Source organism: Mesoplodon bidens (assembly GCF_964165515.1).
Source record: "Mesoplodon bidens genome assembly, chromosome: 2".
NCBI classification, from domain to species: domain Eukaryota; kingdom Metazoa; phylum Chordata; class Mammalia; order Artiodactyla; family Ziphiidae; genus Mesoplodon; species Mesoplodon bidens.
This window is the reverse complement of record NC_138177.1, coordinates 118,222,588-118,246,906: the sequence shown is the minus strand read 5'-3', so window position 1 is coordinate 118,246,906 and position 24,319 is coordinate 118,222,588. Positions and strand designations below refer to the sequence as shown.

The 24,319-nt window shown below is 41.4% G+C and overlaps 1 protein-coding gene across 1 annotated transcript in view; it reads left to right on the top strand.

The window, feature by feature from the left end:
• The first annotated feature begins 339 nt into the window (after positions 1 to 339).
• Positions 340 to 24,319, top strand: part of GIPC2 (GIPC PDZ domain containing family member 2) — an 87,576-nt gene continuing 63,596 nt past the window's right edge. Inside the window, exon 1 of the mRNA XM_081225186.1 lies at positions 340 to 832. Coding sequence (XP_081081312.1) covers positions 593 to 832 — 240 coding nt within the window. The 5' untranslated portion in view covers positions 340 to 592. The remainder of the gene's footprint in view (positions 833 to 24,319) is intronic.

Genomic DNA, 24,319 nt, shown 5'->3' with positions numbered 1-24,319 from the left:
GCTCAGAAGAGGTAAGGGAGGACCCAGGATATATGGGTGTTTTTGTTGGATAAAAACGTGTTATGGAACATGAAAAGATTACTGCTAATCACAAAGGACAGACGTCTCAAGTTAATGATTGTAGTGCTTTCCTATGTAGGGGAAGATGCAAGAGTCTGAGTTCACTGAAATGATTCCTTAGACGTGCATCTTAACTATCTAGGGCCAGTATCCAAATCACAGAATGCTTCCTTGTTTTCTCCATCCTGAATTCCCCTCAGGGCACACCATCCGGGGCAGCTGCGATGGTTGATGGCTTGATCCTTGTAGAACTGGAATGGTAGGCAACATTCCCCTTCCTCAGTGTCCAACTTTACTTCTCCCTGATCCATCCGGAGGGCAGGTAGCTGCTCGGCTGGTTGCAGGTGCAGCTCCTCTCAGTGGAGGAGGGCCCTGAGCAGGCGGGGCCTGGCGGGAGCGCCTCTGCCATTGGCCCAGCCCAGGCTGCACCTGCCCGGTGCCGGCAGGCCCTTAGCACAAAGTCCGGGGTCCCAGGCCAAGGAGGCAGCAGTCCGCGGCAGCGCAGGTGGGTCTCCGCCCTCGGCCAGGCAAGATGCCCCTGGGGCTGCGGAGAAAAAAGAAATGCAATACCAAGGAGACCTCCCGGCTGGTGGAGGGCGAGCAGACGAATGCGGCTGGCGGCAGCCTACCCAGCCTCCCGGCGCCCACCTGCAGGCTGGTTTTCCACACGCAGCTGGCCCACGGCAGCGCCACGGGCAGAGTGGAGAATTTCTGCAGCATCCAGGAGCTCTACGCCAAGATCGCGGGCGTGTTTGAGATTTCGCCGTCGGAGGTAAGCGCCGGGGGCTGGGGCTCAGCCTCTCGCTGCCTCTCGCCGCTTCTCCCACCGCCCCGCGCAGGCTTAAATTGGCTCCGGCTGGTTGAGCTGCGCTTCCCGGATCCCGACGTCGGAAGCGGGGTGGGGTCCGCGGCTGCGAGCGCCCCAGGGGGAGAGAGAGGGCCTTACAGGGAAGGGAAGAGGTAAGTCCCAGGACTGGAGAAAGTCACGTTCTCCAGGCTCGATCTGGCCTCTGGGAAACACGGGACGACCTTTCTTCCTCCTGCAAATGAGCATGCTCCAGTAACCCGAGATTCAGCAGCTTCGGCGCCTTCCCAGCGTCGAGATCTGGCTCGGCAAATTAACACCCTTCACTTTGTCTGGACTTTGCTCTCCTGCTTCCTCTGCAGGGCTCAGCGGGCCACGCTGAGCATCTCCGGGATTGACGGGCTAGGGCGTGCCTTCCGGGTGATACCAAACCAAGCCCCATTTTGACCCGCATATGTCATGTCACATGTCATCAACACTTTGGTATTTCCGGGAAGCTTATTATTCCAAGGGCGGATAACTAAGAGAGTTATACTAAACTATGCGGGACTAGTTGACAAAAATTTCAGAGGGGAAAGCCCCTCTAAATTTTACCCCATATCCTTGAAAAGGGTCTGAAATTTGCTTTTATTAGATCGATAGCACGTGTGCCAGGAACTGGAGTTTGTTATAGGGTGATTTCCAAAGCCCTAGTTTAGGCGGATATTTATGTGAGCACTTTTTTTCATACTTACCCAAGCTAACTGCAAATGCAGGTGTGAGAAGTCAGTCCAAGAAAGTATTTTGTCCGTATTTCAAGGAAAAGCACAAGACCTTGTTGCCCTGGACTCCTGGGAGTGCAGAGAGCTGCCTTTGGGTGGCACAGAGCAGCATTTGGCTATCTATTCTTTAATGTTGTTTATCAGGTCAGTTCAAGCGAAATTGAGGTCAAGACAAAATTCCAAGAGGAGATGAAAGAGATCTTGAAGCTAACCTTTTGTTCTTTCAGGGTTCCCAGGCACTGAGGGGGCAAATCACAGACCCATTCTATGAATTATTTAGATTAATATAGAGTATTAACGATAATACTTCACGTTTGTATAGGACGTTTCAATTCAAAAAGCCCTCTTGCAGGAAAGATGTTATTTGATCTTCTCTAAGAGAGGTAGGTGGCAGAGAGTTCATTGGGTAGTTAAGGACAGGATTTGGAGACTGACAAACCTCCCTGTGGATCCAGGCTCTACCACTTACTAGCTGGGTGGCCTTGAACAAGTTTAACTTGTGTTAGTTTCAGCCATTTGTAAAATAGAGATAAGGATATCTACCTTGAAGGGTTATTGTAAAGACTGGAGTGCATGTGTAAACCTATCAGATTGCATTGGTGTATGGTCAGTGCTTTACAAATTGTAACTAATATCATTAATACCTAATATCATTAATATCTAACAGTTAAATGAGTGGGCTGAGGTACAATGTGTCTGGCCTTTGGCCAAGGTCACCTAGCTAGCAACAAAAAAGCTGGGCCGTTATTTTAAACTTGGATCTTCTTGTTTCTAAGCTAAGTGAGCTTGTTAGCATTCTTAACTGACAACTTTAAATATCTGTCCTGTAACCAGGGACTCCAGATTTATTTACTTTGCATTAAGTCTTCCTCATCATAATGGGATACTATTTTGAGTTCTAGATGCATGACTTTACTCAATCCACTTAATCCCTGAGAAGTATTATTATTATCCCTACTTCACAGATAGGGAACTAATGCTTTGAGGTTCAGAAAGCTTTCAAAATTACATATAGTAAGTGGCAGAGCCTGTGTTTATTTAATTAATTAATTTATTTGGCCACGCTGTGCGGCATGTGATATCTTAGTTCCCCGACCAGGGATCAAACCCATGCCCCCTGCATTGGAAGTGCAGAGTCTTAACCACTGGACTACTAGGGAAGTCCCAGAGCCTGGGTGTAAACCCAGGTTTTTTTTTCTGGCTCCAAATTCCATGAAGTTATATTGCTTCCCAAGTTTTCCAGGGTGTCTCAGCAATAACTTGGCAACCATGTTCAGCATTTTAAGTTTGCAATGTGCTGACTTGCATTAAAATTTCAAGATAAACATTAGGTATTTTGATGTGCTTTATCAAAGTTCATAAATTTTTATAACCCTAGATATATATATTAGTATGTTTATGCATATAATCAACATTAGTGCAGGTTTTCCATCTAGACTAAAAAGAGTTAAGTATATTCAGGGTAAAGTATTGATCATCATAGTATATGTCAAAGTATCTCAATAGTTACTTTTTTAATGAATGAATGAATTTATTTTTTGGCTGCGTTTGGTCTTCATTGCTGCACACGGGCTTTCTCTAGTTGTGGCAAGCGGGGGCTACTCTTCGTTGCAGGGCGCGGGCTTCTCATTGCAGTGGCTTCTCTTGTTGCAGAGCACGAGCTCTAGGCGCGTGGGCTTCAGTAGTTGTGGCACGCGGGCTCAGCAGTTGTGGCTTGCGGGCTCTAGAGCGCAGGCTCAGTATTTGTGGCGCACGGGCTTAGTTGCTCCGCTGCATGTGGGATCTTCCCGGACCAGGGATTGAATCTGTTTCCCCTGCATTGGCAGGTGGATTCTTAAACACTGTGCCACCAGGGAAGTCCCAATAGTTACTTTCGAAACGAGTAATTTATTAAAATAAAATGTACACTAGTGAGATCCCATTTCTCATCCCATTCCCCCAGTAAGAGGAATAGTGGTATACACTTTTGAGATGTCAGTGGGGAAAAAACAAAAAATTTCCCCCCTTTATATGACTATATCAGAAGTCCTGCCTTTTCTCTAGAGAGGTGGCTATAAGGATACAAATAGCACTGTATGAAGAGCTGTACTGTCTCTGCTAAGGAAAAGAGGGAAGGAGTTAGCCTGACCTGATGGCAGGGAGTCTGTAATGTGCCTCTGGCTGTGCGAGGCGTTTAAGACTACAGGGTGGTCATTCCATCCTCACCATAGCACTGAGGCAAGGAGTCTTCTCATTTTGCAGTTGAGCTACATGAGGCTCTGAGAAGTCAAGTAGCTTGCTCAGAGTCACTGGACTCGTGTGGGGCGGAGTCGGGATTCGAATCAAGGTTTCCTGGTTCCAAGTTCATTACATAGCAGCTGTGGGATTCTTGGTAACTGTATTCAGATTCCAAATACAAACCCGGCAAAACTTCTTTTTTAAACAAACGATCTTTTCAAGTAAAGCCTCAGACTCAACCACCGAAATACTTACTACCTCAAAAAGATGCTGTAGTGAAACTGATAATTATGGATTTCACCTATTTCCTGGTTCCTGAAGAAGGAAGTTAACGAAACCTATGAATCACTTGCAGGGTGCAGTCTGTAATCATTACCTTGAAACAGATGGCCAATTATGCAAAAATCCCTTACAGCTGATACCATTTTCTAAACAGCTAAATGAGCAATTCAGCAAAAAGAAAAAAAGTAAATCTTATCTAAAAGAACAGTTAACTCATAAATGCTGGGTCGGTTTTACAAAACATTTGATACCATCTTTTAAAATATTCAGGATTCAGGGACTTCCCTGGCGTCCAGTGGTTAGCACATCGCGCTTCCACGGCAGGGGGCATGGGTTGGATCCCTGGTCAGGGAACTAAACTCCTGCATGCCGTGCACAGCCAAAAAAAAAAAAAAAAAAAAAAGAAAAATTTCAGGATTCATGTATGAGTTGATTACTGAACTCTTGAGCTGTAGTCATAAAATTTGTTGAAGGGGCCTTTTGAATATTTTACTACTGTAATTGTTTGACAAGTAGTTTGTGTCATGACATATTTTCTTAATTCTCTATTATGTGGAAAGATTGTGGGGAAAGAGTGAATTTGAAAGAGTTTATTAAGAAATCACTTTTGTAGCTAGATACTTGTCCAGAAGCTGAAAACTCTATAGATTTCAGATATTAACTTTGATTTGGTTACATTAGTTTGTATATGTTGTAATACTAAGTAATTCATTGAATGAATGGATCAAGCAAATACAGCCCCTTCTCTCTCAATACATAGAGCGGTCAAATAAAGCAGTGTACTGGGGAAGCACAAGAGTCAAGAATTGTGATTTTAATTTCAAGCCATATGTTCAACATGCAATTATGCTATTTCTCTTAAAAACAACAACAACAACAACAACAAACCTTCTCTTGTCACCTGCCCCCATCTCTTTTGCTATTACCCCATTTCTCCTTTATAGCAAAACTCAAAAGTTTCTGTCTCCAATGAGATATATTCTGCATCTCATCTCTCTACTCAAGACTGATAGCTCCTCATCTCACTTAGAGTAAAAGCCAAAATCCAATGATGCTTACAGGTCCTGTGGCCTCTCTAACATGCTCCAGCTAGTCTGGCCTCCAGGCTGTTCCTTGAACTCTGAAGCCTTAGGGCTTTTGCACTGGCTGTCTTCTCTACCAGAACCTCTCCTTGGCAAAATGCTCTTTTTTTTTTTTTTTTTTTTTTTTGGTTACGCCTTGTGGCTTTCAGGATCCTAGTTCCACGACCTGGTATTGAGCCTGAGCCCTCAGCAGTGAAAGTGAGAGTCCTAACCACTGGACTGCCAGTGCTCTTCCTGAAGTTTGGTCTAATGTCACCTTCTCAGTGAGGCTGGTACTGATCATCCCATTTAAAATTACAGCACCCCCTAGGAACAAAACAAACAAACAATGAAAAGAAAAAACAAAACCCCCCAAATTATAGCACTCCCTATTCCCTTTTTATAAAAAACAAATTTATTTATTTATTTATTTTTGGCTGTGTTGGGTCTTCGTTGCTGCGTGCGGGCTTTTCTCTAGTTGCAGTGAGCCGGGGCTACTCTTTGTTGCGGAGCATGGACTCTAGGCACACAGGCTCAGTAGTTGTGGCTCGCGGGCTCTAGAGCGCAGGCTCAGTAGCTGTGGTGCACGGGCTTAGTTGCTTCGTGGCATGTGGGATCTTCCTGGACCAGGGCTCGAACCCGTGTCCCCTGCATTGGCAGGCAGATTCTTAACCACTGTATCACCAGGGAAGTTCTTATCCCCCTGTCTTGACTGATATAAATGACTGCTGCTCCTTTTACCAACCACAGTTTTAGCTTTGACAGTTTTCCCCACCTTGAGATAGTTTTATTAAGATACTGAGTCATAGACTTGTCCCCAGTTCCTGACAGCAAACCTATGCTGTCCTAACATCACCTAACACAAGCCCAAATCTTTTCTAATGCCCTCTTACTCAGACCCTCCCCCACGGTTCTCCATGGTGTGCTGTCTCCCTTGTTGCAAGGAACAGTAAACTAGAAATGAGAATTCCTGGTGGTTTTTGGCTGGAAGGCATTGACAGTTGTCACTGCTGGATTTCTACAATGCAAATTCTAAATGGAACCCTGAATATGGTTTCCCTGATTCCACCCATCCTCTATTTTTTAAAAAAAGCAATTAATTCATTTATTTTTGGCTCTGTTGGGTCTTCATTGCTGCGCGCAGGCTTTCTCTAGTTGCAGTGAGCAGGGGCTACTCTTTGTTGTGGTGCATGGCCTTTTCATCGCAGTGGCTTCTTTTGTTGTAGAGCATGGGCTCTAGGCACGCATGCTTCAGTAATTGTGACACGCAGGCTCAGTAGTTGTGGCTCGCGGGCTCTAGAGCATAGGCTCAGTAGTTGTGGCTCACGGGCTTAGTTGTTCCGTGGCATGTGGGATCTTCCCGGACCAGGGCTCGAACCTGTGTTCCCTGCATGGGCAGGCGGATTCTTAACCACTGAGCTGCCAGGGAAGTCCCGCATCCTCTATTTTAATATTGATTCTCAGATCATACCAATCTCAAAAACCTGCAAGGCTCCCTGTTACTTACTGTCATATTCCTTTTGGGCTGCTATTAAAAAAAATACCACCAACTTGGTAGTTTATAAACAAGAAAAACTTATTACTCACAGTCTGGAGACTGGGAAGTCCAAGATCAATGTGCCAGCATGGTTACCTCTGGTGAAGGCTCATTTCCTAGTCCACAGCTGGCACTTCTTTCTCTATCCTCATCTGGTGGAAGGGACTAATGGTCTTTCTGGAGCCTCTATGATAAGGCACTAATCCCATTTATGAGGTGTCCACCCTCATAATTTGAGCAATTCCCAAAGGTCCCACCCATTAACACTAGGATTTCAACATTTGAATTTGGGGGGAGGGGACATAAACATTCAGACCATAGCACTTACAAATAACCCCCACCAGCCAGACAACGTCTCCTAAGTCCTGCCTGCCTCTTTAGTCCTGCCCTGTGCCTACTGTTCCAGTCTCATTTCCTAACAATCCCCTTTTTATTCCAGAATGTTTAACTGTTTCATTCCTCTATGCATTTTCTCATGATGTTCTCCCTTCCTTGTTCTGATAGCTCCTACCCACCTCTCCAGTCTCAACTGTCACCTCCTCCAGGAAGCCTTCCTTGTGAATCTGCCAATCTAGATATGTTTAATACCCAGTACTGCATGATTTTAACATAGCATTAGCACACTGAATTGAATTTAGTTACTTATCTCTTACTGAGGGCTGGGAGGGTTTTTTCCCTTAAAAATCTCATTTCCAGAGTTGCTAGATGGCTTAATTGCACCATAAAAGTTTAAAAAATAAAAGTAGATGGTGGATCCAGTAGGAGATGAAGCTGAAGATGTAAACAGTAGTGAGACTACAAATGTCCTTGAAGCTATATGGGTTCTATTCTGTAGGCAGTAAGAGTAACCCAAGTATTTTTCAGCAGGGGAATGACCCGTGACTGGTGTTTTATCAAGTTGAAACACAATCGACCATCCCTTTGCTATGCTTCCTTTATAAAGTTTAGTTTAAGTTAAATAGGATGGTATTTTCTGGAATTGCACGGTACCATCTGAGAAGTTCTAAATATACTACGATCATTATGTGTGCTTACTACCCCTCATGAGCATCAGCCTCTGTTTTCTATGAAAAGCTCAAGTAAAAAACAAAACACCAAAAAATCCCCCCTAGAACCGTGACTCATTTTGAGAAGTGGGAGGGTAGTCTCACCAGCTGCCTTATAGACCTCATTGCTCTCAGGAAGATAAGAAATGGGTAAGACTGTTGATTTGTGTGCTGGAGATCCCCCAAAGTAGGTGTGTGAACAACTCTAGAATCAAGTCTGAACGCCTCCCCAAGCCTCTGCTACCTCATAGACAGATGGTGGCCCTTTTGCCATCCCTCACCTCCTCCCACCCCTCCAGCCATCCTGAGTGGACATGGGAGGCTCTTGCAGGTTGTAAGAGATGGAGACACTCAGGTTACCTTGGACAACGTGTATGTATGTATTTGTTAGGATGTATGGGGTGGTGAGGAAGCCCAGGATCGCCTCTGTAGCTGGGTGGTCAGTTTCCGTGGACAGCTGGAACATCACTCATGCTGTCTGGGTGAAAGCAGTAACTTCAGACTCTGGAGAACCAAGAGCAAGTCCAGTTGCTCTTCACCTTCCCTCTCTACCTGTCTCCCTACTTCTTACTGTGTTCTTGACTGATTCCCTCTTTTTATCCTTTGACTTTTCTCCTTTAAGGCCCCTATTGCCTCCTCTCTGTCTTTTAGTTCTTTGCTTCTGTACTTTCTGTGCGCCCACTCTGTCTCAAACTTGAACTCCCTGAGAGTGAGTCTCTGTTGTTGAGTCAGTGTACAGGACAGGTGGGGCAGGCCCCTTTGGCTTGTGGGTCAGGGCCCGTCTCTGGTCCAGTGTGTAGGTGGTACTAAGGCAGATGAACAGTGGATAAGGAGTCCTGTTGGAGAGGACAGTGGGTAGGACAGATAGTCTGAGACTTCTTGAATTAGGGATGTGGCACACATCTTCCACGGCCTGTACAGAGCATGAAACTATTCTTGGTTCTCTGACATTTATCTGTTGTTCTTCTCTTTACCTGGAAATCTTTCCCCTGTTCTTTCCCTGTTAATTCTTTTAAAGGATAAACTGAGGCATATTTAAATTGAGTATATTTGAGCAAAAATCGATCTGGGCGGTGGCAAACCAGAAGGGGTTAGAAGTGCTCAGCAGACAGGAGTTAGAGGCAAGGTTTTTATAGAGGAGATGTGGAGGCAAAGCAAGGAAGTTATTTGATTGGCTCCAGCTTAAGTGGTTGCCTTATTTGGGAAAACCTACTTGGCTGTTTGTGATTGGTTGTCCTTTTGGTTTCTTAACGTTGAGGCATTTGCTGGCCTAGGTTTTGGTTTGCTTACCTAGGCTGCCAAGTTCATTAGAACCCTCTCAGTCTAATGGCCTCCTTTTAAAATTAACAACTCCTACTTATGCTCAGGACTTGTGAGTCAGTACTCCAGGAATGCAGGTTTCTGGGCCCCGCTTTTATGGATTTGGGCTAGGGCCTGAAAAATGTGGTATTTTAACTTTTCCCTGGTGTCCCTAGGCAGTTGGTCTGTCATCTGTTGGCAGATATGTTTTTGGGAACCACTGGATTAAATGAGAAGATCCAAGGTCTTTTCCAGTATGAACGGTCTTCCAGAGCTTGTGCACTCAATTAAAAATATTAGGGTGTCATTTTTATGTAAAAAGTATTGAAATACATACAAATGTTACTAACTGCCTGTCTCATGGAGCTTACAATGTATAGGAGTGGTGGTAAGAGTAAACTAAGACATGTGAGTAAACAAGTATGTATATGCTGATAATACAAGGTGGAATACAAAGGATGCTGCCAGAGATACCAGATATGCAGGTAGGGATATGGTAGGCAGAGATCAAAGAAGAGTGAGATGGAATTTGATTGAGAAAATTGTGGCAGAGCCCCAAAAGTATTGAGCCTTGTGTACCTTTACTGCTCAATGTACATACCTAGCATGTAATTTTGATTCCACAAATGCAAAACTGTAATTATACAGGAAAATGTGGTAACAAACCAGAATAAAGAAAATGACTTCAAATCAAAGACTGTTTTTTTAAAAAAATTTATTTATTTATTTATTTGGTTGCGCTGGGTCTCTGTTGCGGCAGGTGGGCTCCTTAGTTGTGGCTCGAGGGCTCCTTAGTTGTGGCATGCATGTGAGATCTAGTTCCCTGACCAGGAATCGAACCCCGGCCCCCTGCATTGGGAGTGCGAAGTCCTAACCACTGTGCCACCAGGGAAGTCCCATATATACATATTTTTTAATATTAATATTTATTTATTTGGCTGAACTGGGTCTTAGTTGCGGCACACGGGATCTTCATTGCCGTGTGTGGGATCTTTAGTTGCAGCATGTGGGATCTTTAGTTGAAGCACATGGGATCTAGTTCCCTGAAAGGGATCGAACCTGGGCCCCTGCATAGGGAGTGTGGAGTCTTAGTCAGTGGACCACCAGGGAAGTCCCCTCCTCAGTGTTATTAATTGTAACCTTCCTCTCAGGTCCTCCTCTTTCTTTCCACCTGTTGGCTCTCAGTTAGTGAGCATATCCATGATGTTTGAGCAAAGACCACCAAGGGAAAATGGTTTCTGTGGTTTTGTTTTATTCATTCACTAAATTTCCTAGCAGAAATTACTCTCTGTGAAGCAGAAGTCCACAGAGGAGCTACATAGTAAATGTTATTTAAAACCAATTTTTATTTTTTTTTTATTTTAATTTTTTTAGAAATTGGTGTCTTTATTTTTTTGGCCATGTGGTGCAGCATGTGGGATCTTAGTTCCCTGACCAGGGATTGAACCTGGACCCCCTGCACTGGGAGCACGGAGTCTTAACCACTGGACCGCCAGGGAAATCCACCAATTTTTATTTTAATTGAAAAAATAATATATGTACATAGTAAAAAATTTTAAAAAGTGGGTAACCACTTTTTTTTTTTGTGGGGAAAAAAGTGTGAACCACGGTTCCCTAGTCCTCTTTCCCCAGAAGCATCTGCTTAGGCCACTTTCTTGACCATGATTACAGAAAAATTAAATTTGTGAATTTGTGAGTGTGTGTTTGTGTGAAAGTAAATGCATATCTGTGTAAGTGTAAACCTCCCTTCTACTTTTAACAAATTAGGAGCATACCATGTATCTGTTCTATACAGTTGGTAGTAGCAGAAGCAAAGAAGCGGACCTAAGAAAAAAACACTGAAGCCTGGGGATGACAGAGTCACTGGGGTCCTTTCAGGGTCACAGAGGGCCATCAGAATGTCCTTCATGCTAGGAGAACTGATACTGTGTCTTTAATGGCAATGAGCCAATTTTTAGTAATTTCTAAGAAGTCTGTCTTCTGAGAAGGTTTCCTGTGCTTCTTTTGTTTCCCTGTGTTTCCTTATAATAAATCCCCATCACCTAAGGTAACCAAAGGTGTTCATTTTTTTATTGAAGTATAGTTGATGTACACTATTATGTTTCAGGTGTATAACATAGTGATTCACAATTTTTAAGTTACATTCCACTTATAGTTATTGTAAAATATTGGCTGTATTCCTGATGTTGTACAATGTATCCTTGTAGATTATTTATTTTATATATAGTAGTTTGTACTTCTTAGTTCCCTATCCCACTCTTCCCCTCCCTCTTTCCCTCTCTCTACTGGTAACCACTAGTTTTTTCTCTATACCTGTGAGTCTGTTCATTTTTGTTGTATTAACTAGTTTGTTGTACTTTTTTTAGAGTCCACATATAAGTGATATAATACAGTATTTGTCTTTTTCTGTCTGACTTATTTCACTTAGCTTAATACCCTCCAGGTCCATCTAGGTTGCTATAAGTGGCAAAATTTCATTTTTTATGGCTGAGTAGTATTCCATTATATGAATATACCACATCTTCCTTATCCATTCACCAGTTAATGGACACTTAGGTTGTTCCCATTTCTTGGCAGTTATAAATAATACTGCTGTGAACATTGGGGTGCATCTAAAGCTGTTTCTTGAAACTATGTATTCAGATAAAGTAACTAACAAATACCTTTGGGCTAGATACTTGCTGAGATAAAGAAAAGAGGAAGCCAACAAAGAGTGGATGACTGTCACTGTTTCTCTGGATTGGGATTCTAAAAACTGCTTTTTTCTCACTGTCTTAGAAACTCTAGCCTTTCTGTTTGGGGTATGCTGAGTATTTTGAAGTTTTGGTGATTAAAATGTGGAGTAGGAAGTTGAAGCTTGGACATGACTAATACCAGGGAGGTCCTATGGCTTCTACAGATAAGCAAAAGGGAAGAAGGGACCTTAGACCTTGTCAGTGATAGAATATTTGCCTTTTAGGAACATATCTGACCCCCAGTTAGTAGTGGCTAAACAGGCCCAAGACCCAGCATTCAGAAAGTGTATTTGCTATTGTATAAAAATCTCCCTAGAGATAATCAAACCACGTGTAGAGGAAGAGTTCCAACTTAAAAAAAAAAAAAAAAAAAAGAAAGGCTAAAATCCAGGATCTACATCTCAATCTCTACAGGTTCTTAAGTTACAGTGTTAACTTTAAGTGGTCTTAAAGGGATACACAGTAACAAGGTTGAGGAAATGATAATTCTGTACCCATTCCTGGAACAATTTACATGTCCATATATTGCATTAAGTAGTAGTGTTTGTAGTAGTGTTTGTGTGATTGATTGGCATTAACAACATGTTCTTCATGATCCAGGGCCAGAATGTAACTTGAACCTCCTGAACCTTTTTACATTTGATACTAACAGTGTGTTCTGGGTGTAGTTAGGTATTAGGTACTGATCATGATTTGTTACTCCCTTTCTCCTTCTGTATTCTTTTTTTAAAATTCATTTACTTTTGGCTGTGCCAGGTCTTCATTGTGGCATATGGGATCTTTAGTTGCGGCATGAGAACTCTTAGTTGTGGCATGCATGTGGGATCTCGTTCCCTGACAAGGGATCAAACCCGGGCCCCGTGCACTAGGAGCATAGAGCCTTACCCACTGGACCACCAGGGAAGTCCCTCCTGTATTCTTTATACTTCCCCCTTCCTATCTTAATTTTCCTGCCTTCTGTAAAGGTAAGTGGGGGAGGGAAGCATAGCTTGAGCATTGAGAAGGGAATTATTGTTGAATACCTATCATTACCACTTAACCTGTGCTACCTTGTTTGAAATAGCAATTCTTAACAGAACCCCAGAAATGGCTGTGATCAATAGATGAGGCAATTGGAACTCAGAACAAAAATAAACTACTCTGGCTTTCCTGGTGGCACAGTGGTTAAGAATCCGCCTGCCAATGCAGGGGACACGGGTTCGAGCCCTGGCCCAGGACGATCCCACATGCTGCAGAGCAACTAAGCCAGTGTGCCACAACTACTGAGCCCGCGAGCTACAACTGCTGAGCCCAGGCACCACAACTACTGAAGCCCGCATGCCTAGAGCCCGTGCTCTGCAACAAGAGAAGCCACTGCAATGAGAAGCCTGCGCACCACAATGAAGAGTAACCCCCGCTCGCCACAACTAGAGAAAGCCCATGCGTAGCAACAAAGACCCAATGCAGTCAAGAGTAAATAAGATAAAATAAATTAATTAAAAAAAAAGTAAACTACTCAAGGGACTTCCCTGGCGGTCCAGTGGTTAAGGCTTCGCCTTCCAACATGCAGGGGGTGTGGGTTCGATCCCTCCTTGGGGAACTAAGACCCCACATGCCTTGGGGCCAAAAAACCAAAACATAAAATAGAAGCAATATTGTAACAAGTTCCATAAAGACTTTAAAAAAAAAAGTAAATACACAAATCATGCAGTCCAAAGAGATGTCTTCTATCTTAGGTTTGTCTGACTCCAAAGCCCATGTTCTTTCCTTTACACAAGTGGTTCTTAACCTTATTGGACCCAAAGTTCCCCTGTAATAACAAATATTTTGTGGCACCACTTTTATTTATCCTGAAATAAAAATTTAAACAATAATACCTACCTATACACATAATTTTAAAAACTATTATAAACAAACATGGATTTCAATGCAAATACTTGGGAAAACTATCTCAGAAGACACAATGAAGCAGTCAGTTTCTTGTATTTACCTACTTACAGTGAATAAGTTTGGATTTAAAAAGAATAAGAAAAAAATGAAAAAAAGAATAAGACAATAGTCACTTGATTGTTGTTGACTCCTTTCTGTTACCTTTTGTTATCTAAATATTTGTAGGTATTCATAGAACTATATAATGTAACAATAATAGGAGCAAATGATATAAATGTTTCATGTTAAATTCAAATAACATGGACAACAGTGCTGTCAGTGACTTGATTTTCTGAAATGATGAACAATTCTTGATAAGATTCTACAGAAACGAGAATATATATATTCTCTTCCCAACATGAATCTCTAGTAAGACATTTGAAAATCATCAGAATTAGGCTCACCAAGCTGAGCCTCTCTGAGCACTAGAGTTCATACCGTATCCCTACCTCATCCCCTATCTCTCCCAGCGCCAGTGGTGTACATAATCATTGTAACAACCAAAAAAGCTCCCACAAGATTTCAAACAGTTTTCCAGTATCACCCTACCTGCTGGCAACATTGCTTTATGCCAGTTTGCTTGAGGTTAAGCACTTGCTCTAAGCTGTGAAGTTAAGATGAAAAGGGGGGCAAAATGGGAAAGCAACAAGAAGGGAAAAGCAGTAGAAAGACCTCCTGTTTTATACTTACAGTTTTAGGATCAGTATTATAGGGTTGTAATTATACAAAGTGAAACATGGCTGGTTAAATTTGTGAGATTCCAAGCTTTTGCAATACCTCAAAACTACACATGTTGCTGTGGCTATTTCACAGACTTATAGGGTCCAATGATAGATGGAGAGTCAGGGTGGCATGACAGCAATGCTTTAGGTCAATCTGATGGGGAGGTGGGTTTCAGAGTAGCGTGGTGTGCCCTGAGTTTGCTTGGAGGTGCCACCGAGTGGCTTCAATTTTCTCACCTGGAAAATTGAACAATGGAATTGAACCTGGAAAATGTACAAATAATACCTGCCTTATAGGAGTGTCACGAGAACTGAATGAAATAGCATATTAGGTATCTAGAACAACGGTTCAATAAATGTTAGTTCTCGTTCCCTCTTTTCCTCAAAAAAGATGCTTTTTAGGCAATTTTTGAGGAATATTTTGGTAATTTTTTCCTTTTAGTTTTTCTATTCTAGACCTGTACAATTTCAGTCTCCTACTTTTTGCCTAATCCCAGAAAATAAGGAAAGCAAATTTAAAAGTTTATCTCTATACATGATCCTCAAACTAAGCTATCTCAGTGTGGAATTCTGTGTTACAGTAACTAATGTGGACTCTTCTGACAAGGGCTTCTTCAATAAAGTTTAGTATAAACCTAATAAACTATTTCAGTCAACACAGTCAAAGATCTCAAACTTGAAATATTAAATATACCAATTTATTCAGAATTATTTTGCATTGCATTTGTCAATGCTTATTTCTCTTGAACTCTTATTCAAAAGAGTTATTTCAAAAATAACTCTTTAGGAATACCCATGTTTCTTTGTGTCATATCTCTAGACATACCTGTGACAGAATTTTTTTTCAGCATGGAATTCTATTATTCTACTCCATTCTTCCACTGAACATTTAGAGCTCATTTTCAACTCTCCCCACACTCGTTAAATCTCCTAGAATCTTTTTTTTAAAGTTAGTTGGAGATTTTTTTTAAATTTTTATTTTAAAATTTTTTATTTTTTAAATGTCTTTATTATTATTATTATTATTTTTACAGTAAGTCCTTGTTGGTTATTTATTTTAAATATAACAGTGTGTACAGGAGTCTCCTAGATTCTTTTTTTCTTTTATAATGAAGTATTTTTTTTTTAAATTTAAATGTATTTATTTATTTATTTTTGGCTGCGTTGGGTCTTCATTGCTGCTCCCTGGCTTTCTCTAGTTGCAATGAGTGGGGCCTACTCCTCATTGTGGTGCACAGGCTTCTCATTGCGGTGGCCTGTCTCGTGGTGGAGCACAGGCTCCAGGCACGCGGGCTTCAGTAGTTGTGGCTTACGGGCTCCAGAGCACAGGCTCAGTAGTTGTGGCGCACGGGCTTAGTTGCTCCGCGGCATGTGGAATCCTCCCGGACCAGGGCTCGAACCCATGTCTCCTGCACTGGCAGGCGGATTCCCACCCACTGCACCACGAGGGAAGTCCCTCCTAGATTCTTTTTTTTTTTTTTTTTTTTTTTTGCGGTACGCGGGCCTCTCACTGTTGTGGCATCTCCCGCTGCGGAGCACAGGCTCCGGACGCGCAGGCTCAGCGGCCACGGCTCACGGGCCCAGCCGCTCCGCGGCATGTGGGATCTTCACGGACCGGGGCACGAACCCGCGTCCCCTGCATCGGCAGGCGGACTCTCAACCACTGCGCCACCAGGGAAGCCCCCTCCTAGATTCTTAATTGTGCTCAAGTCACGGACACTGACTTCCAAGAAGCTTCTGGGGAAGATTACTTACATGCTAAGGGATAGAGGAAGAACTCTACCACTGCCTTTCCTCAACATGCAAATCATGTTTTCCCTTTTATCCCATGTTGTCTAGTCTTATCATCCTGAAAAGGGAACATGCTTATTTGATCTGCTTAATAGAAGAAGCATTAAAAATAGATGGCCATGTAACTTATGTTTCCTACCCAGACACTTCACAGAGTGAAAAGGAAAGTTGTAATAATCACTCTGGGACAGCAGCGGCAAACTAGGATCCAGAGTCCCTCTAATTATAGAAAAGGAGAAAAAAAATGCGATGTGAGAAAGTTTATCATACATTTGCTAATTAAGCACCTACCACACACAAGTCAGTTTCCTAGGCAGTAAGGAAGGTTTTGAATGGTAGGCATTTGGGGAGGGGGTGGGGAGAGGAGGGTGTGGGCATAAAAATAGAAGCAGGTAGTGAAGGCACAGTGTCAGCTCTAAGCTTGGAGCCAGGAGATGCTGGTACTCCTCGTCCTGGCTCTGGCTTGGTGACACATTCTTGGGAGTGAGGATGGAGACCTGCCAGCTTCTTCGGGAAGCTTCCTGACACTGCTGGGTCCTCCTCCCCTCTTCTCTAAATGCTCTGTCTGCTCCAGCCGCAGGAGTCCTACATACAGGAAGGGCAGGAATGTTGGCAAGCAGAGGGTGGGAAGAAGCTGCTTGGGAGAGTGGGGAGCCTGAGCTGGTCATAAACCCCTGGGAGCAAAGGTGAGAGGCTCTCAGCCAGGGCTGTGACTAAGTGTCTCCGATTCTGTGACAGGATTCTACTCCTGGCAGCTCCTCTCCGTGTCTTCCTGGTCTCTGTTCTTGGAGCTGTCTATCCCTGGGGTGGGAGGTGGCTTGAAATTGAGCAACCTGAACCTAGAAGAATCTTCACAGTCTCCAGACTTACGGCTAACCTCCCTTGTGTCACACCAGCCCCACCCATGGGTGAACTTTTCTATGCTTCTCAGACTTTCTAATCAATAAGGGTCTAAGGCGGTCACTGAGTTTGCCTCCACTCCCTCACCCCAACCCTTTGTCACCTCTCATCTAGGGAACCCTGTAGTACATTTTCCTTCGTCCCCTCTTGCCCTGTCACTCTGCACTATGTTTTTCTAATGTCTTTCAGGCGTCCTAGTTTAGAATAAAAATCAATTGCAATCTTTCACTCCCTCAAGTTGTTGACAGTTTCTTGCATGACCCATTTTCTTCATAAAGTGCTCATATCTTTCTGTCAGAATTTCTGTTCTGGGGAATAGGAAGGAAGAGACCACCTTCCTGCATCACTCCCATCTTGACCCTTGAGTGGCTCCCCATGCTTGCTTTCCAATTTTTCATGATTTATTTGGGTAGCTTTTATTTAGTTAGTTATTGAAATATAATTCATTTACAATGTTGTGCCATTTGGGTAGATTTTAAATATCACATACCTTGTAGACATTTCATTGTAAGTAAGGGTTAGAATAAGTCTGCTTCCTAGTTAATATGAACAGGGTGCTTGCTACATGAGCATTCTGCCAAACAAATTTTAAATTTTTGTTTAAGGACCCTTTGGGGATCTAATGGCTTTTAAAAAAATATAATTTATATTTGTATATTTGGTAAACTGGAAAGTTTAATCACAGGTCTCTTTACTAATAATTATAATTTATAATGTTATGTCTCTCAAATCACTCTACTGCATTCTTGGATGTAAAATGTCTCCTGTTATATCGAGTTTCTCCTTCCCTTTTGAGGTTCTCTTCCATCTTAAGTGTCAAATAAGAGGAGGCTTTTAAGAAGATAAGTGGTTTAAAAAAAAAAAAAGAAGATAAGTAGTTTAGAAACCTGGAAAATTTGGGACAGCACCTGACAAGGGGAATGGCAGTGATTTATGATGTCTTTCAAATTGGCATGTAACCTTGCAGCATTATTAGACCAGGCTAAAGCTCAGATATCTCCTCTGACCTGAAGCATAGTTTGGAAGAGGATGGATATATATAGCTACACACATTTGATTTATCTTACTCCTTGGGTTAGTGTCGGTGTAATGTCCACAAAAGCAAGACTAAAACCTATGTCTATTCTTCTAACCTTTTCCTGTTTCAAGAATTGCTTTGAGATTGCCTTTCTTTGTTACATAGTTGCTTTGATTAGATTTCATTAACAAAGGAAAATGTTCTTTCTGTTACTCTGGGAAGTCATTTGGTAGATGAAAAAATGTGATTTGATTTTGGAGGAGGGGATACAATTATTTTTGTCACATTATTTTGCCCATTAAAAACACTGGGAAAAAATGTGATTGTACCAGGGAAGGAACAGTACAAAGGATGATTCACCTTTTATTTAAGACTTGCCACTGCTGACCCAGGACAGCTAATTTAGAAGTGAATCATTTATAGAAAGTTCTACATAGTTCCAAGGCAGGGCTTTGTACAATATCCTCATGAAGGTCTAAATAGAGCATACAGTATCAGGTTTCTAAATATCTGTCTTGTTGCCAATTTTGTATCTTTTCCAAACTGAAACTTTTTTTCTAGATGACTGTAGCCATTGACAAGGTGAAGGCAAAGGCACTGGATTTATAAAATAATGTATATTTAAAAAAACAAATCTTAGAAATTTGTTACATGTGTTATACTGGGAAAATAATAGGCATGAGATCTTAAATGTCTGTGTTTTGTTACATTCATTTCTTTGGGTTATGGTCAGTTTTAAAATTAACTGGAAGAAATCATTTAAAATTACTTATTTACAGTAAATCAAATTAAACAATGTATTAATATTTTGATATTTACTAATCACCTAATACATTTGACTTTAAAATTTTTTTAATTTTAAATTTATTTATTTATTTAATTTTTGGCTGCGTTGGGTCTTTGTTGCTGTGTGCAGGCTTTCTCTAGTTGCGGCGAGCGGGAGCTACTCTTCGTTGTGCAGGCTTCTCATTGCGGTGGCTTCTCTAGGCGTGTGGGCTTCAGTAGTTGTGGTGCATGGGCTCAGTAGTTGTGGCTTGCGGACTCTAGAGCTCAGGCTCAGTACTTGTGGCGCACGGGCTTAGTTGCTCTGCGGCATGTGGGATCTTCCCGGACCAGGGATCAAACCTGTGTCCCCTGCGTTGGCAGGCGAATTCTTAACCACTGCACCCACTGCACCACCAGAGAAGTCTTACATCTGACTTTTCAAGTCCAATTACAAATAACTCCTTTTTGTAAGCTGTCTTCACTCCATTTAAGAAGTGGGTGGTTTAATAAATAAACAGTGTATTTGGCTCCATATAGAGCAAAAACTTTGTAGTCTCTGCCTTCTAGGAGTTTTAAGTTTAAAGCCAAATTTATATTTACATCACAGCTATGGTATCATGGGGTTAGAGAAAGCCCAAAAGTCTGAATTCCAGTTTTGTCTGTCATTCACTAGCTATGTGACCTTAGACAAATCATGTAAGGGGGTTTGAGCTGGTTTTCTCTTCTACACAGCATGTAGTGATGCTTGTCCTCATGACCTGATGCACATGGATTAGCTGAGCTAATGCTTTAGGAAGTGATCAGTAACTTGGATGTCTCTATGTAGATATTAGGTCAGAGAGGCAACTGTAGGGGAAAGAGCTTGGAACTGGACAACCAGGGTTGGAGTTATATTAGCACCAAAAACTACTTAATCACAAACTATTTTATCTCTTTAAATCTTTATGTTCTAATCTGTATAGTATATGGGTATAGTAATAAATGTCATATAGAATTGTTGTAGGATTAAATGAGGTAGTATGTGAAAATACCTTGTACACATAAGTGATCAATTAACGTTCATGAGACCTTAATTTTTATTTTATTTTTGTTCTTCCAGACCTTTATCTCCCCAGTTCCTTCACTTTTACAGTGCTCTAATAGAAGTGGGACCCAGTCTCCAAACTGTGTAGAGCTGAGAGGGATGAGCAGGTGTCTCATTTCATGAATGTCATTGAAGAATTGTTTGAGTTCTAGAACTTCCTTTATACAACACATCTACCATATATTTGGGGGAATCATGTAGGATAAGACTCTCAGCTTTTGGGAAGAGTTTTGAGTAACATAATTCTGTCACTCTGGCTTGCCTAGAATTAATTCCTTCTGTTCAAGCACTCAGGGTAAGTGGGTGATCTTTTCTCCTCAGTAATTATTCTTAGTTTCAGGTTGTTCTTAATTCCTGCTATTTTAAGGGCAATTAACTATACGGAAGTAAAATCTTTTTTCCCTTTTTGAGAAACAGTCTGTGAGGCTTAGATAATAAGAATAACCCAGATAGGGCCTTGGTCATTAACAAAGAAAACATAATCCAAGTAGTATTCTTGTGTATAAAGATGGTGGTATTAACTCCTGATGAAAGTATGGTTTAGTTAATTACTATGTTTATTATTATCCAGTTTCTCATCTTTATTTTCTATAATGACATTAATATTTCTATAATGCTTATTTTAGAAAAATATAAAGAGTTAGCAAGGTTCTTGGTAGATTGAGATGTAGGAAAGTAGTTGTATTAAAATATTTAGTAACACTGTTATTTTAGATAACCACAGAAGATAACTGTTCTAGTTGCTTATATTTATTTTTTAAAATTAATTAATTAATTAATTTTTGGCTGCATTGGGTGTTTGTTGCTGTGTGTGGGCTTTCTCTAGTTGCGGTGAGCTGGGGCTACTGTTTGATGTGGTGCGCAGGCTTCTCGTTGTGGTGGTTTCTCTTGTTGCGGAGCACGGGCTCTCGGCACGTGGGCTTCAGTAGTTGTGGCACGCGAGCTCAGTGGTTGTGGCTCGTGGGTTCTAGAGTGCAGGCTCAGTAGTTGTGGCGCATGGGCTTAGTTGCTCCGAAGCATGTGGGATCTTCCTGGACCAGGTCTCGAATTCGTGTCACCTGCATTGGTAGGTGGATTCTTAACCACTGCACCACCAGGGAAGTCCTTAGTTGCTTATATTTAAAATCACATTCCAAATACTGTAATGCGAGCCACACAAGCCCATAATTTCTTCCAGAGATCTTTGGAACATGTGGAATCTTGGGTCAACTCAGTTCCTGTTTAAGGAAAGCATTAAACAAAAGGTTGGAAGTGGACTTCCTGGAGTTTTAAAAATGAATTTGATGTGTTTTTGGAGAGATTTGCAACCTGTTTGTGGGCTAGAATATCTTTTGAAACACTAATGACAAATGATTTATTTAACCCTATTCACCTAGCACACTCGTGGAATATATAATGGTGCCATCAGAGAAAAAGTAATATTAATTTATATTAATGGCTCTATACAGTAGTTCAGACTCTTATCATCCTAGCCATATTGAGTTTCTGGGGTGAATAATCATAACCGTGTGATGAGAACTGAAAAATAGCTATTGAAATATAAATGCATGGTAAGAATATGGTCATGAGTTATACTCAACAAAAAAAGTTGAAGGATAATGTAATTTATGGGGGAACATGAAATCCATCTTGGTTATGACATTAAAAAGGAGCAAAATCTAATTTTCAGGAAAAGTAATGCAATTTAAGCTGTCAAGCATAGGTGTAAATATTATTCAAGAAGCACCTGTATTCCAGGAATAATACTAATAATAACCTTTAGAGCTTTTTAGTTTAAAAAACACTTTTATGTATAGTCTCTTATTGAGTTTTAGTAACAGCTGTGTGATGTAGACCAAGCTTTACTAATGCCAGGATGTATATAAAGACCAAGGAGGTCAAATGACTGAGCTCACTGAGAGTACAGAGTTGGGACTAGATCCAGGTTTCTTACCTCTTAACCCATTGTTTCCTTCTTTCCTTTACTTCTGTTTTTCTTTCTTTTTTACAACCATTACAAGTATAACATAGCTCCTCTCTAGATATCCATTTTGCTGATACTGAAGGGAGCTTTCCTTTATGCTTGAAATTTTTGATAGGATATGAAATTAGGATAAGAATGCATATCATTTCAGTGCATTAAAGGAAACATGGTTCACCATAGACCTCAGAGTTGTCTTTTTTTTTTTTTTTTTAAGGATAAAATGAGACAGTAGGTAGAAAGAACTTTTAAACTGTGAATTATGGGGAGTCCCCTGGTGGTCTAGTGGTTAGGATTTGGCGCTTTCACTGCCATGGCCTGGGTTTAGTCCCTGGTCTGGGAACTGAGGTCCCACAAGCTGTGGGGTGTGGCCAAAAACAAAACAAAACCCCCCTGTGAATTATGAAGATACAAAGGATAATGATTCTATCAGTTAGAAATCTGTTAGTTGAAAGCAACAGAAAATCCAACCCACAATGGGTTGGTAAAATTATTGGCTTGTGTAACTAAACATTCTGGTATAGGGCTGTGTATCAGATAGGGTGTTTTCAGCTTCAAGTAACACAGAGCTAGTTCAACTGCCTAAGACAAATAACTTTCTATTTTACATAAAAGAGGCATAGTGGGTTCCAGAGCTGGTTAACAGAGCAACTCACCAACGTCAGGGACCTAGGTTCACTTGAAATCTCTGCGTTCTTGGCATTGATCTCTTCCTGCATTGGTAGTAAGGTGGTAGTGGAAGTTTCTAGATCGCATACAGGTAAGGGATCGTCCATGGGAAGAGGGGATTGTCTTTTACTGTGTTTGTTTCTTAGGAATGAAAAAATACTTCCCTGAGGCTTCCTGGACATCTTCCTCCCATGTCTTGTTGGCCAGGACCGGGCCACATGCTTACTCCTAAAATCACCACTTCTACCAGTCTAAGCCTTATGCCTGTAACACAGGAGGTGAATCATTTTCCTCCAAAGCACACACGAAGGATAGCTACCTGATATCGGAAGATTACCTTAGGAGGTGAAAGGGGTGGACAACTTCCAGTGTCCATTACTGACTGTCTTTAGGTGAGGCTGGATCTAGAGGCTCTGCCCTTCTCCATGTGCCAGCTTTGTCCCCAGGGTCAGTCTTCTAATGTTGAAGTGACAGCTGCAGTAGTTAGACTTCACATCAGAGGAATAGAGACACCTTTCTAGGAGCTTCTGTGGAAAAGAAGATTCCTTCCCCAGAAACCCCAACAAATTCTTTCTTGTATGTTATTGGCCTAAGTTGGATTATGAATTAGTCATTAACTGATTTAAACCTAACTACGATTCATTTCTGATGGAACTGAGGATGGGTCACTCCTACGCAAGCTACCATATGGCTTAAAATGAGGAATGAAACTTGAGGGGGAAGGGGAATGTGTACTGTAGATATTGATGTCCAGCACAATAACAAATTTGGCTCCAAAGGGCAATAACTTTCTCCTTTCATTAAACCACATCTCCTATAAATCATGGTGACAGGCATGCAATAAGACAAATATGACAATAAGATGAATCCTTACCTGCTAAAAGTTTACAAAGCAGCACATGGTAAGTTCCACAACAAATGTATGAAATTTAATAGGTATATAGAAGGTGAAGGAATAACATTAACTTAGGGTGTTATTAGAAAATGTAGTTTAGCTAGACTTTATTGGATGCGGAAGATTTTGACATATATGACTGGGTTTAGAAGTTGAGTTTAAGCTATGGCATTTTTGGCCGAGGGAATGACATGTATAGTTATATGGAGATGGGAAAAATACAAAGTATAAAATTGTTAAAGACATGGGATTCTAGAACAGAGCTGCCTAATATGGTAGCTGCTAGCCAAATATAGATATTGAGCACTTTAAGTGTCGCTAGTCCAAATTGAGATAAAATGCAAGGGTAAATATACACCAGGTCTTAAAAACAACAACAAATGCTGGAGAGGGTGTGGAGAAAAGGGAACACTCTTGCACTGTTGGTGGGAATGTAAACTGATACAACCACTACGGAGAACAGTATGGAGGTTCCTTAAAAAACTAAAAATAGAATTACCATATGACCCAGCAATCCCACTACTGGGCATATACCCTGAGAAAACCATAATTCAAAAAGACACATGCACCCCAGTGTTCATTGCAGCACTATTTACAATAGCCAGGTCATGGAAGCAACCTAAATGCCCATCGACAGATGAATGAATAAAGAAGATGTGGTACATGTATATAATGGAATATTGCTCAGCCATAAAAAGGCACGAAATTGGGTCATTTGTAGAGATGTGGATGGATCTAGAGACTGTCATACAGAGTGAAGTAAGTCAGAAAGAGAAAAACAAATATCATATATTAATGTATATA